Source organism: Amphiura filiformis, chromosome 20 (assembly GCF_039555335.1).
Source record: "Amphiura filiformis chromosome 20, Afil_fr2py, whole genome shotgun sequence".
NCBI lineage: Eukaryota > Metazoa > Echinodermata > Ophiuroidea > Amphilepidida > Amphiuridae > Amphiura > Amphiura filiformis.
In genome coordinates, this window is record NC_092647.1 from 33,790,978 (window position 1) to 33,805,903 (window position 14,926).

Consider the following 14,926-nt stretch of genomic DNA (forward strand, 5'->3'; position numbering starts at 1 on the left):
ACATACACTATTTGTAGAGGTCACGCGTCAATGGTGAGCGCACTGAGTATTGTGTATAGGAAATCGGACAGTAACTACAGTATGTATGGCCTACTACTAGTATATAAAGTAAATCCGAACTGGTTTGCAGTTTGCTGAAGGTCGAATTCCGCAGGGACACCGCGCAAGTTATACAAATTAGCTCCCGGCGATACACTGCAGATCGCAGAACTGTGTGCATAGTTTACCACCACTCTGCCTAGCTATATAGTTATGTACAATACTGTATGAGTTTCTTATGAGTGCATGTCCATCTTAATAATAAGTCAGTTCGTACTTTTCATAAACTACTTTTTGAATCATAACTTTCGTGACCGAGGATATCTTGCAACTACGTGACGCTCGTCTGGCAAATTCTTAATGAATAAATTCGCTTCACGTAATGAGTAAGTCGTACTTAATTAGTCAGTTTTACCTCCGAGTAATGAAAAACTCTAACATGATCATGATTGGTCAATTTGGCTCCACGGAGCAAAAAGTCAGCTACGCGTAGCAGCTCCACGTTGTGGCGGTTGCGGCCTACCATATCAGTATCCCATATGATATTTCTATTGCAAGAAAATTTTATTTGTTGTCAGGTTTTATCTTAAATACACTAACTGGAAATTAAATACACTAATTAGTGAGGACCGGTATTTTGCTGTGGATATGTTTAACTGCAATTTGCGGGTAAAAAATTTGAAATCCTGAGTAAAAATTTTGATCATATTCAACTCTTTGAGAAAAAATTTATATAAAAGAATGCATGTAAAATCCAGCTGCAATACAATGTACATTATTGACACACTATCACTCTCTTTATCTACGGCAATAATAGAATATCGATTTCAATCGAATTGAATACGATGCTCAGTTTTGAGTTTGTAGTTGACTACTAAGCGATCTAAGCGATCGATTGCTAGCCAATCAGATAGAACTCCTTTTCTTGCGTTCGGTGAAATACCAGTCGCCCGTCGCTCACCAACGGAGTATTAAATTTATATTTATCGAATAAGAAGTCGACACTATGCAGGGAGAGCAGCCAATTGTGTTTTTGGTCACTCTCTCTCTCTCACGACCTGTTCACTAATTCTCTCATACGTATGCGTAGTTATTCTCAGAGAAAGCAACTCAATTTCTTTGGTTTTTCAGGGGTAATATGAGGGAAATATTTCAATATAATAATGAAAAACAAGTATTATGATTAGGGGCCTACATTTCATGAACAGACCATGAAGAATGCTGACAATTCTGACAATCAAATCGGAACTATGGTGATGTTGCACCTTCCTTGTGAATGCGAGCTAATGCGTACCCCTCTTACAGTTTTACACTTCAGTTTATACGTCACAATCTGATATCTGGTCAATGAAGGCATGCATAATTATTATGCTCTCCACTATGTTATCATTAAAACATGTTAATATTCCAAATAATACGCCATGGCGCATAAATAACGTACAGGAGAGAAAACATATTTTGTGGTATCCCGTTAATTTTAGAAGTGTATATATATATCTCGCTCCTCTGTTAGGAATGTAAAATGCAATCTGACATTTTGTATTATTTTGGAACAAATGCGATTATGCGAAATACAATCTATGGCGTATAAAGAAGTGGTGTAACTCAGCAAGAGCAACTCATATAATTATTTGGTTTTCCATGGGTAATATGAGGAAAATAATTCAATTAATAATGAAAAACAAATATGATTACATTTCATGAACAGACTATATAGAATGATGACAATTCTGACAATCAAATCGGAACTATGGTGATGTTGCACCTTCCTTGTGAATGTGTACGCCTCGGCAGTTTTACACTTCAGTTTATACGTCACAATCTCATTCTGATATCTGGTCAATGAAATGCACCCAATCGGGTGAATTGGGAGTTAATTTGGAGCATGTGTAATTGTTGCCACCAATATGATTTTGGCTAATGGGGGTCCTTATGTCTATTTAGGGTAATGAGATTCAAATAAATACAGATTGGCAAACAAAATATTCACGTTCAGCATAAACGAATTAACAAAAATAAAGTTGGATGCCAGCTTTTATACGCAAACTTATATTTTCAAACACCAGTCTACCAAATAATTCAATATGAACATTACAAAAGCATGAAAGTGGACAAACATCGCAAAATATTTGGCACTTCTCATATCCATATGGTTTTATAGCAGGTACTTACTAACTTCCTGATTACGTCCTGAATTCCAAATCAGTGTCCGGAGGTTATCCATACAGTTACAGAACTTTTTTTATTCATACGTTTTGCAACTGGGCGATAGCGGTGTAGTTGAAAGAAATGGACCACTAATGAACAAAAATTCTTGCTAGTTCAAAATGGAGAAATCATCGAGTTTGGGAGCAGTTTGCACGAAAGGGATTTTACTTATTTTGTATCTCTTCAATACTTGCCAGCTATGTAAGTTTGAATTATTTACAATCATGATAATAGACTGAGGTTTTGCAAAGTTTCTGTCATTTGTATTTAATAGTTTGTCTTTCGTTGAAATTGCAGACGCTTACTTTCATTGTCAAAACTGATGTAGAGCACATTTGTCTAAATAGGACCAATATTGATATAAAATTGGATCGGTTGAGCCCATATTTATTGGTCGAGCTATGAGTTTTAAAATATTGGACGAGACGTAGTCGAGTCCAATATTTTATAACTCATAGCGAGACAAATAAATATTGGGCGTAAAGCATCCAATTTTATCATTATCATGTGTTGGATCCAATATTTTCACACACTTGGATCCATCAAAACATAATAATGACCATTGTTGAACCTATTATGCAATTATACCTTGACCGATGTTGACCGATTCCCAATTGAAACTTGATTATGTTTTTGTTTTCACTATAATGAGATTTGCTTTTGTTTACGATGTACAGTGCATTGTCATTATTTTGTCAATTAGATACGGTCGTTTCTTATTGAAACACATTGTCTTCCGTTCAGGGGCATAGCGGGGGTGGGGATGGGCGAAAACTGTCCCCAAAGAAACTTTTCAGGGATTAAATGGGGACGGCAAAGAGTACAGTGTCCTTAAAATGACTAAAAATGGGATAAAAAATAATTGACAAATGTAGACGAAAATATGGCTTTGCCCCCTCTCACTTAAATCCTGGCTACGCTACTGCTTCGGTTCTTTTTTTCGGGTTTTATGTATAGAGCATCAATGTAAATTATTGTTGATAAACATGGATAAACAATAAAAAACAAAGGAGTAACTTTAGAAAAGTGGACGCCATCCAACCCTATAACACTACATGTATCAACTCTAACACTATATCCCGAACCCTTAACCCGAGACGCATAGCCTTAATCCTGATCTCGTAGAGTGCATTTGAAAGTAAACTCTGGGAAGTTGAAAATTCCACATATTTGCGATTAGGAATGGTATATCTAGCATTGGGGAATATCAAACTGCAAAATTGTGTGTTCTATAAACTTTCATAGCACACAGAATCAATATTTGGTCTGCCATTGAAAAAGATCAAGGCCACGACTTCCGAAAATGCCGCCAAATATATTCCTGTTCCTGCCTTAGGTTAAGGACCCTAAAAGTGCATCAATACCCATTTGAAATTGATATGAACAAGGTATTAAATGAAAAACACCCGCGTACTCTTTTATATTGCTATATAATACACTATAATCAAATAACACTGAACATTGAAAGTAAATATTGCTCAATGAAATTTTTATAGATTTCATTCCTTACTCCACATACCAATTTTGTTTTTATTTCATGGAAAGAAATTCATTTAACGCAAATGAAATTGTATTTATAGCGAGAACACATTTTGAGTAAACGTGCTAAATGACAAAAACTTTTTAAATGGCAAACCTTCGTTTCCAGATGGCTGTATCGATTGCGCCACTTCATATAAACGTATGCGAATGGTAAATACCTTTTCCAAATTAGAAACTTCATCGGAAATTGTAGCTATTTAAAAGAGCAATGAGAAACATTAGAAAAAAGGGTTTTATTCAACTGATGGTCGAAGATGAGACAAACATGAAAGAGATTTACGCAGGTCTTAATGTAACACATGGGATAAAATGTCCTTGTCTGTTGAAAGTATATCTTTGGTTTCCTCTTGCACCAGTAAAGGTGTCCCCAACGGGTTAACGCTCTTGTTCTGATTCGCAATATAATAGTGCCTACTTTACATTTAATTTCAGGCTGTTCTTCCGATCCGGACACTGCTGGGCAAGAGTTCGTATTTTGCTTTCCCAAACCATTCCACATGACTAGCAGAAGTGGTCCTCCAACTCTTCTAATTACTACTCCCCGGGCCGTCACAGTCTACTTCCTTGTCACCGTTCCTGGAACATCATTTCGTCACAGAGGCTCTATTACATTCAACCAGATTGCCACTGTGACTCTTCCATTCGATACATACCTAGGTATTAAGAGCGAACGTTACAACAGGACTGTTGTGGTCCGCTCTCCAGAACATCCAATATCTGTGCAGGGATACCATCCAGGGACAACTGTACAAAGTGGTTTCTTGATCATTCCTACTAGACATCTCGGGCGAGACTACTTTATTGCCAATTTTGTACCTTACCAATATACGTTGTTCACGATTTCTGCCGTACACGAAATAACTCACGTTAGCATAACTTTACGCAATGGGGATCGTTCGTCTGTTAGACTTGCTCCTTTTGAATCGTACCAATTTTTAAGTCATTCAGATTTAACAGGAACTCATATTGTAGCGGATCATTCTGTATCGGTGGTGTCGAGTTGCACGTGCGCGCAAGTCCCGCCAAGATTTGGAGATTGCGGAACGCTTACCGAACATCTGCCGAGTACCGATAGACTCGGACAGAAGTTCATCATTGCACCTTTCAAAGGCCGTTCTGATGGGTATATGTTCAGTATCCTTGCAACTCAAATGGAGACGAACATTAAACCAATAATGTCAAATGGAACGTCTTTTACACTAAACACTGGTGAGCATCAGATTGGTGATATATCAGGAGACTACGTGACTACCATTGAAGCAGATAAGCCTGTTCTAGTCATGCAGTATGCTAAAGGTCGCGGAGCTCCTGCTGGAAGAGAGTCAGTAGGAAACCCGAGCATGTCTTTGATTCCACCAATAGAAGCATACTCAAGTAACTTAACTTTCCCTGTACCTCTAGTGGACCATATGTCAGTAAGCGTCACTATCCCCTGCAAGCATTCCAAAGAAGTCACACTTGATGGCGTTGCGCTAGTTGCGCCTGATAACCTTACTGCTGGGTCAGGATTCTGCGTGTTACGGCATAGTGTTACTCCTGGTGCCCATACCATTGGACACCCATCACCTGATGTACACTTTATGGTGCTGGTTTACGGGTTTGGGGATAGCGGATATAGCTACCCAGCAGGGTACAACCTTCCAACAAGACCTTGCTTCGAAGCCTCTTCTACATTACCTGATATTCGTAAGTATATGATTACCCGTCCCATCTTATTGTTACCGTACCGTCTTACTCCGATCTGCACAATTATTTATTGTACAAAGAATCAACTCTAGCAACAAGAAAATCATGCCCTTCCCCACACACTCGATAGCAGAGACGTAAAGACAGTATTCATTATATTTTAATACACCGGATGACTTAACTTGGCGGAGGTTGAACATGGATGTAATGCAATAAGACGTGTTTAGACCACCCACTGAATAATAATCATTGACATAGCTTGAAGGATTTAATTCCTAAACCTATACAGGTTGCAATGTTTTATCTTTGAGGCTGACTAGGGTATGTATCTGTCAAACACAATTTCATTTTGCAGCTGCCGAAGTAACAAAATATGTACAATGTGATGATCGGAACATGGTAGTATATCTCCAACGTTCCTTCATCGGAGACGGACTAGCTAGGCACGTCCACGCAAATTCTGATTGTTGCTTTGGAACAAAGGTCGACTCGAATTGGATCCAAGTAGCCATTCCTTATTATGGATGTGGCACAGTGCGAGAGGTGAGTATTGGCATTGGCGTCTTGATAGATATGGGAACGCATTCAATTGATCAATATCAAGGTTACTCCTAATAACCATGGATGTGACCATCGCACACGTGCGCACTCACGTGAATAAGAATGTCCCATTACTTATGTCTGGACCACAAGGGCTAGAGTAGCTACTGTATCGTCTGTAAAGGATTGGTCAAAACACTCGTCTTAAAAATGACATATTCGGAACAACGTAAAAGTTTTGAAAACCTTGCCAAAGATGCCAGCTTGGTTCCTTCTGGATGATCATTTAAAACAAACAAACAAATAAATGTACATTAATGGTGACAGGTAGCAATATTGTATAGAACTGTTGAACTTGAGCAACTACAATACTCGCTCACTATGTGGACGACTTTATGCAGGGAGGAGATAACTCAAGCAAAAGCAATTAAGCTTTGTTACGTCAGCGATTTGACAGATTGCGTATTAAATGTACATTCATTTTGGGTCATGTGTAAGGTACCAAACATACGAAAACTAAGGTATAGATGGTATTTTAAGCATGTTAAGACAGTGCACGTGCGCCTCCACGCATTCATTCGGGTTGTAAAACTTTACTGAGCACTGTAAACTTTTAACGTTAAACGGCAAGTTGCAGCATTTATGGACATTACAAGGGAAACTGCTGAACATACACGTTTGTAATGATCCGAGAGAAGGTGCGTAAAAAGCAAACTATGATGTATATTTGCGTCATCGTCAAATCTATTTGCCTCTTTCAAATCCATCAAGAAGATTTATGAATTGTATAACAATAATAGCTTCTCACTTCCTTCTTTTCAGGACAGTAGCGAAGGTATACTATACAGCAACAAAGTTGTTTATAATGCTCCAATATCACTTAAACATCCTGCCATATCCAGAACTTTCACGTTCGAAATTCCAGTTACCTGCCAAATCTTTGACCGTGGTCTGGGAAGCCTGGGCATGAATCCAAAGAGTCACTATAATGTCACCCTTCACGGCAATAAGACTCTTGGAGAAGCCTCATTCAATCTCCAGATGTATCATGGTAAGCAGTTCAATGACAGTTATAAGCAAGAAGAATTTCCAGTAGTTGTCAACGTGGCAGAGACTTTGTATCTTGAAGCTTCGGTATCAAGCATTCGCAATGTGACTGTTGCTGTGGATCTTTGTGTTGCTACGCCGACAAAGACACCAGAAAAGGACGCCAACTTTACCTTCATTGAGGCAGGGTTAGTACGGTTTGTTTTACGTTAAGATTTTAACACACAATATTGATAAGAAACTCAACTTAAAGAGGAACAAACGTTGGCCTGGTCAACTGACCAGCGACCTTGTCCTTGTAGATCACACTCCTGTATACATGGTATACTTGTATACTTGTCTGGACTTAGGTGGTGTCTGGACTGATATGCCCTGGGCCACATAACTCAATTATATAGCTCATTATTCCAGATGTGGTGGTGGACCTTTAAGAGCTAACCAGGTTTTAACAGATGGGAACATTGTTGTGGAGATTTTGATACCCAGATTAATTCCACCTCAAAAGGTGTATCAAAATATCCATAATCATAAGATGGCCTGGTTATACTGCCTATTGGCTATTCTGCAACTGCTTACGGATTCACTAATTCCAGATGATTAGGTACATGAGTATCAGATTCGGACCAGTTCCAGATGCAGTAATTTGGTCATTTGGTAATTTACATTTAATGTAATGTGGTTTGCGCGAGATGTGATAATAATATTATTCATGATCAAATAAAATACAAAATGTTACAAGACAACAAATTGAACCGCTGTAGAACTCTTTGATTTTCTTTAAGCTAAGAAGAGTGTTGTAATGATTACAGATTGTTTTTACAAAACCAATAGATTGTGGTGAATAGATGTTAATAACTCACCAGCTGACGTTTCATCCGTCTTGTTCAGTCGGATTTCTTCAGAGTTGTGATGAAGCTCTGCTACTGTACGACCTGGTGTTGCCAGTTCTTGAGTCGCTTTGTAGCAGAGGGTTGTAGAGATTGCTCAGGTTGTATGTGCCCTCGTCTCGGTTCATGGTGTTGCTCATTCCTCTCCTCCTGATCCATATGGATTCCTTTATCCAACGCTTTATACGTACCTCCTCCTTATCAATAACTCTCGACTCCTCCCAGTTAATTAAATGATTGCTTCTTGCTGCATGGTCAGCAACAGCTGACTTATTTTGTTCGCTCTCAGAAACTTTGCGTTCTGATCTGGTGTATTTTCTAGAACAAGCTCTGTCCACGTCCTTTTTATGTTCAGACAGTCTAATGCCAAATTGTCTACCTGTTTCACCTATATAAGTTGACTTACAGCCACGAAAAGAAAATCGATGATAAGCAATACAAAAAGCTATACCCAACTGCTGATAATGTTCCGCGATTGTATTGTACGAACAAAATACACAAAGAGGGCAATCCCGTTCGCCCAATTGTAGATTATACCGGTACAATCGGCTATGAAACATCTAGAGAGTTGGCAGATATCCTTGCGCCGCTGGTTGGAAATAGTGTCCATCATGTAAAGAATTCTAAACAGCTCGCGGAGGACATGGCAAGTGTATTTATTGAGGAGGATGAAATCTTTAATAGCCACGACGTTGTGAGTCTGTTTACCAACACACCCATTGATCAAACCATCGGCATCATTGAGGACAGACTTAAACAAGACACGGAATTAAAGAACAGGACAAACTTAGATGTGACAGACATTGTTGAATTACTCAAGTTCATTCTCACAACTACCTATTTCTTATTCCGAGGTGATGTGTATCGACAAAATTCGGGGCTGCTATGGGTTCTCCAGTAAGTCCACTGACGGCAAATCTGTTCATGGAATGGCTTGAAGAGAAAGCAATTGCATCGGCTCCCCTTACTTGCAAGCCGCGCCTATGGAAAAGGTATGTTGATGACGTTTTAGAGATAATCAACAAAGATGGTGTTGAAGACTTGACAAACCATCTCAATCAGATCGACCCAACAAAGAGCATCAAATTCACCTATGACCAAGAAGAACAGGGTCAGATCCCCTTTCTTGATACCCTAATTGTACGTAAGGAGGATGGTTCAGTGAAGTTATTAGTGTACAGGAAAAAATCACATACGGACCAATATCTCAATTTCGCTTCACATCACCCTCTCCACCAAAAGTTGGGGGTGGTTCGCACTCTACTGGACAGAAAGGATAAAATAGTAACAGAAGAGAAAGACCGAGAACAGGAAGAAAATAAAATGAAGACTGCTCTGAACAATTGTGGCTATCCGGATTGGACAATCGAAAAGGTCAAAGATCAGATGGAAAAGAAACCAACCAACAAGAAACCAACTAAGAAACACAACAACACCGACACTCCAAAGAAAAAGAAACCTTGCAGTCATACCATACGTGCAGGGTCTGTCAGAAAGAATTCAAAGAATCTACAAGAAATATGACATTACCACGGCCATGAAACCACACACAACTCTGAGACGTCTATTGGTACACCCAAAAGATAAAAGGGAAGTTGTGGATACAGCCAATTGTGTGTACGAAATTCCTTGTAGTGGCTGTAAGTCAACTTATATAGGTGAAACAGGTAGACAATTTGGCATTAGACTGTCTGAACATAAAAAGGACGTGGACAGAGCTTGTTCTAGAAAATACACCAGATCAGAACGCAAAGTTTCTGAGAGCGAACAAAATAAGTCAGCTGTTGCTGACCATGCAGCAAGAAGCAATCATTTAATTAACTGGGAGGAGTCGAGAGTTATTGATAAGGAGGAGGTACGTATAAAGCGTTGGATAAAGGAATCCATATGGATCAGGAGGAGAGGAATGAGCAACACCATGAACCGAGACGAGGGCACATACAACCTGAGCATCTCTCTACAACCCTCTGCTACAAAGCGACTCAAGAACTGGCAACACCAGGTCGTACAGTAGCAGAGCTTCATCACAACTCTGAAGAAATCCGACTGAACAAGACGGATGAAACGTCAGCTGGTGAGTTATTAACATCTATTCACCACAATCTATTGGTTTTGTAAAAACAATCTGTAATCATTTGAACAATAACAAACCTGATGAATCTCTACAGTAAGAGTGTTGTAGTTGTTGTTGTTGTTAACGATGCTGCTTTAATATTCGCGCGGGTTGTTATAGTCATGATAGTGCAAATGGATCAAGTGATATTTGAATATTTTATACGATATCACCATTACAGATGCCCATTGGATGAATCCATCGAGTTCATTGCAGCTAAAGAGAAATTTCGCCAGAGGTTTTCGGTTCAAGCATTTTCGTTCCTTGGTAATGAAAACGTAGTAAGTAGTATTGAAAACCCCAACTTAACAGTATTTATCGCCATATCGCCCACTTGGTATTAGGTGTGTGACCCGATTGAAACTATCATCAGAATGTGCATTTTTGGCCCGTCTCATAACATCGGTGCAAAGGCTTGGAATATGTTTAGTTTAGACCGTATAAGCAAAAACTTGGAAGTCGTGTACTGTTCTGTGGGCCACTGTAAAATACATTTCTACTTCAAGAATCCGAAAATCGCTGGAGCAGTTTAACTCAAAATTTGGAATAAGAACGTTTGGGTGATGGGTTTTAATGTGAAGGGGAAAATATTAATGTGTTACAATAGGATCACTCGCCGTTAACAAATTAAGGCATGATATTCTTTCCACTCTCTCATTACGACTTACTCTTTCCCATCATTTATAGTCTTTTATTCTCTAAATTTCCGTGTCCTTAAGAGGAATCCTCTTGTAAAGAGGTGTTTTCTGTCCAAAATACATATGGACAATATAATATAATGTTTTGTTAACGTCCAATGTCCAAACTACACTACACAATTCCTATGTTGCCATAGTACACTGATACCCACCTATTTTTATTGGTACTCTCGAGTATGTGGATACACACTGGCACTAGACTAGTGCTGCACCGGTACTCTAGAGTAGCTACAAAGTAGCTGAGCAGCAGTGTACCTCAGTGGTACACACTGGTACTAGACTAGTGCTGCACCGGTACTCTAGAGTAGCCACAAAGTAGCTGAGCAGCAGTGTACCTCAGTGGTCGGCAGTAATAGGAATCTGGTAATGTATCAAGATATTGGCGTCGGAATGGTACGGAATACATAATCCCTGATAATATCAATCTGGCATCTTCCATTGACTCTGATATATTTGAAAATCAACTTTGTGTCCTTTCTGTGTTTTCTGAAGGGTATTTTAAACTCCTTTTCTTTCTAAAGGTGTACCTACATTGTTGGATGTTTGTGTGTATGGCAGACGACAGCGACCCACTGTCACGGTGCTCGCGTCAATGTACGACGATACGCGGAAAACGCGATGCCAGTAAAGAATCCACAAGATACGTGGAGAAAGTGATCACGCAAGGACCTGTTTTTCTTAGTTGGAAGAAAGATCAAATAGTTCAACAGAATGTTGAGACAATCACAAAAGGTACGAATGTTTTGTAATTCTGAATTGGGAACATGGGTTGATCAGGTTTTGAGTAAACGGCAAAGCACATTCAATAACTTTCAGCTTTCAATGGAATTATAAATTACCAAAATCAGGCGAAAACTAAACGAAAACTAGATCAAATACTTGAATCAAACCATTGTCAGATAAATAGTCTCACGACACACACCAATTAATGGGTATTTTTGTGTGAATTCTTTTCAGGTACAAATATGTCGATCCTTGTAATCGGTGGTGTGAGCTTGGTGTTATTTGGTGTAGTTTGCGGATTTATCATCCAGATACTTAGACAAAAGTTTCGTAGTAGTACTACATGAGCAGGACACATCAGCTTTGATACGGTCATCTCCAATATGTTTATGTACATGCAGGTTAAACAAATGAACAGGTCTATCGACATTGGGGTGGTAATTATATATAAACTGGGCTCAAAAAGAAATTTATAATATTTCACATGTTCAAATCCTGTCCATTAAAATGAAGCAAAATTACACACAGGATTACTTCAATACTCTACTCTAATGGCATGTTAATCGGGATGTTAATATCCAAACGGTTACCTTACTGATACAACTGAAAAATGCTTAGCATGGAACCACTTGCTGTATAACATGTCACAGCCTGGAAATTTCGGCACGTGAAGAAGTCATAAACAACTGAAGGTAGGCCTATTCGTGAGGGGGTGTTGGGGCGCGTGTGTTTATGTTCGTTGTGTGTGAGTATTATTTTTGAGTGGTAATCTCAAGACAGGAAAGTCCACATTGCTGTTACACACATTGCTTTACACACACGAGAAATGGGGTGTGACATGTGGTCCAGGAAGCTGTTCCATGTCAGTGCATTTTGCTGTTGTGTCAGTTAGGCAACTGCTTGGTTATTGACATGTTTTTAAAGTAAAGTATTGAAGTAATCATGTGCGTAATTTGGGTTCATTTTGATGGAAAGATTTAAGATATGACCTTGTTAAAAATTATAATTTTCTTCTTGAGCCCAGTTTAGCTTGGCCGCCTCGGGGTCGACTATACTTTTGATTTGGCTCCAGTTTAAACGTATAAAGGCTGCCCGACACTTGTCGGCAGTTTGAGGTCACATGTAACCTCATCTACCTATACGTAGACATTAAATGTCGAAGTATAGATATTGTACTTTTTAGACTATTGCACTTTTTTTACTGTATTGTACCAACAAATCTTTGTACTTCAAGATTAAAGAATATTATAATATCTTTCCATGCATGATCATAGATATCAAAAGCTTTGCTGGACACTTCAAATCTAAATATATGCATGTCCCATGATAGCTTAAAAAGTCATGATGGCTCTTGAGACGCATGTTTTTGTTTAAAATTTGTTCAATTTAAACAACGGCTGAAATGTAGAAAGGGTTTATCCTTAGCCAACGCTAGGTGTCTTCGGCCTTGACTCGTTTTAATTTATGAAACATACGAACTATACACACTCATCAAAAGAATCAGATGAATATTATCAGCAGCTTTTTTGAAATTTTGTATGCTTTTTGGGTCAAAAAAAGTTATGAAAAAAGTTCTTATTTGGGAAGAACGTCCACCGTTTTTACAAAATTGTCCCTCCTCCTGAAAAAAAAAGGTCTGTAAATTACAAAATTTGCACTAATAAAAAAAATCTGCGTACGGGTCTGCATATAGGCATTTGCATATTGTTTTTCTGAGAAATGTTAAACTACCATGAATATAATGAAAGAAGTTTATTAAATACTCCAAAAATATCAGGACATGCATTATATCACTGATAAGCAAAAAAATGGTATGTGAAAATTGGGTGCGATTGCGCATATATATATGAAGAGCTTTGTTTCAAAACCCCTTACATCCACTTGCCCATTTTTGAGAACACATCAAAAGGTCATCAAAAAAAGCACTGATATATGGGGGTTTGCAACAAAAGCAGTTTTTGGCAGGATGCTTGGGTAGGATGAGCATCCCGCCAAAAACTGCTTTTGTTGAAAAACACCTTATATCAGTGATTATGTTGATGATTTTTTGATGTGTTCTCAACATTGGGCAAGTGGATGTAAGGTGTTTTGAAACAAAGCTCTTCATATATATATTTTTTGATTAATAATAATGCTTGGGTTGTTTAATCGTCACTTCTTTTGTATTGTACGTGGAAACCCTGGATGTGGAAAACGCTCGCTAATATCAATCGTTAGGGAATGCAGAGGGCTTAGTTTGCATCCCTCCCAAGATTTATTGACACCATGCTAAAGGATGTCCCGGGATTTGACATGTTCCCAAAAATGAAAAAAAGTAGCTCCAAGGGCGTAAGAGTCAATTAAAGGTCAACACAGGGGTCAAATTTAAAACTTGTTCGAATTTTGTTAAAAACCATGCCAAACCTTGTCTCAAGGATTCACGAAAAGTATGGTTTGACCAACCTGCGACATACCGTTCTTGAGTTACAAATAAAAAGGTCAAAGATGCTGGTTGGTCAGTTTCTTGGCCACACAGGGGTCAGAATTGAAAAAACTTTCAACGAAAATGGTCTCAAATTGCCTGTAAAACAAGCTATATAGTTAAATTACCATCTACGATGATTATTTACGCAGGAAACATCGCAAAATAGGCTACAGTGAGGCCTATTCGCCACTTGCACAGTTCCGCCATTATGCACTATATGCGGGAGAGCCTCGAACTGGCAGCATACATGAAAGGAAGAATTACGTAACCTTACACAGAATGTTATATGACTGGTTCAATTCCCATTCATGTATGCTGCCAGTTCGAGGCTCTCCCCGCACATAGTGCATAATGGCGGAACCGTGCAAGTGGCGAATAGATGGTTGACCTTTGTTGTCAGATTTTGGAAGTAACAAAACATTCTAGACAGTGCAAACTATTATTCCCTTGTTTGACTTTAGTTTACGTGACGAACAATTTCAGACCATTTTTGTTGAAATCTGAGCGTTTTTCATTTTTGACTCATATCATGTGTGGCCAATTTTAACTTTTTCTGAATCATTGAGATGAAAGGAATACTTTGGCATAAGTTTGAAATTTGACCCTTGTGTTGACTATACTTGACCCTTACACTACAGACACTTTTTGAGAACAATTTAGGGAACATGTTAAATTTGGTAATAGGTGTTGTTGGGGGATGATGGGGGTGTTTGTGTGTATGGGTTGGCGTGAGCGGTATGTGGGGTACGGTATGAAGATGGATCATAGCCGTAGATCATCGAGGGTGAGGAGCAGGGGAGTACCCCACACTTTTTGGCATATTTTCAACCAATTAACAAATTTTAGGCCACAATTGTCCTCATTTTAGCCAATTTCATGATGAAAACTTTTGAGGGCAGTACAGTATTTTTTGTAGCGGGTCAGCAGTATGATTTATGTTGCACCCTGGTTCTTTAAAGGCAGCCGTATGACTAAGTCA

At 38.8% G+C, this 14,926-nt stretch overlaps 1 protein-coding gene across 1 annotated transcript; it reads left to right on the forward strand.

The window, feature by feature from the left end:
• The first annotated feature begins 2,236 nt into the window (after positions 1–2,236).
• On the forward strand, positions 2,237–14,124 carry LOC140142667 (uncharacterized). Its single transcript, XM_072164665.1, has 7 exons — positions 2,237–2,448; positions 4,222–5,475; positions 5,831–6,018; positions 6,838–7,250; positions 10,244–10,343; positions 11,282–11,492; positions 11,718–14,124. The coding sequence occupies exons 1-7, from the start codon at positions 2,367–2,369 to the stop codon at positions 11,828–11,830; spliced, it is 2,361 nt and encodes a 786-aa protein (XP_072020766.1). The 5' UTR covers positions 2,237–2,366; the 3' UTR covers positions 11,831–14,124.
• The last annotated feature ends 802 nt before the right edge of the window (positions 14,125–14,926 follow it).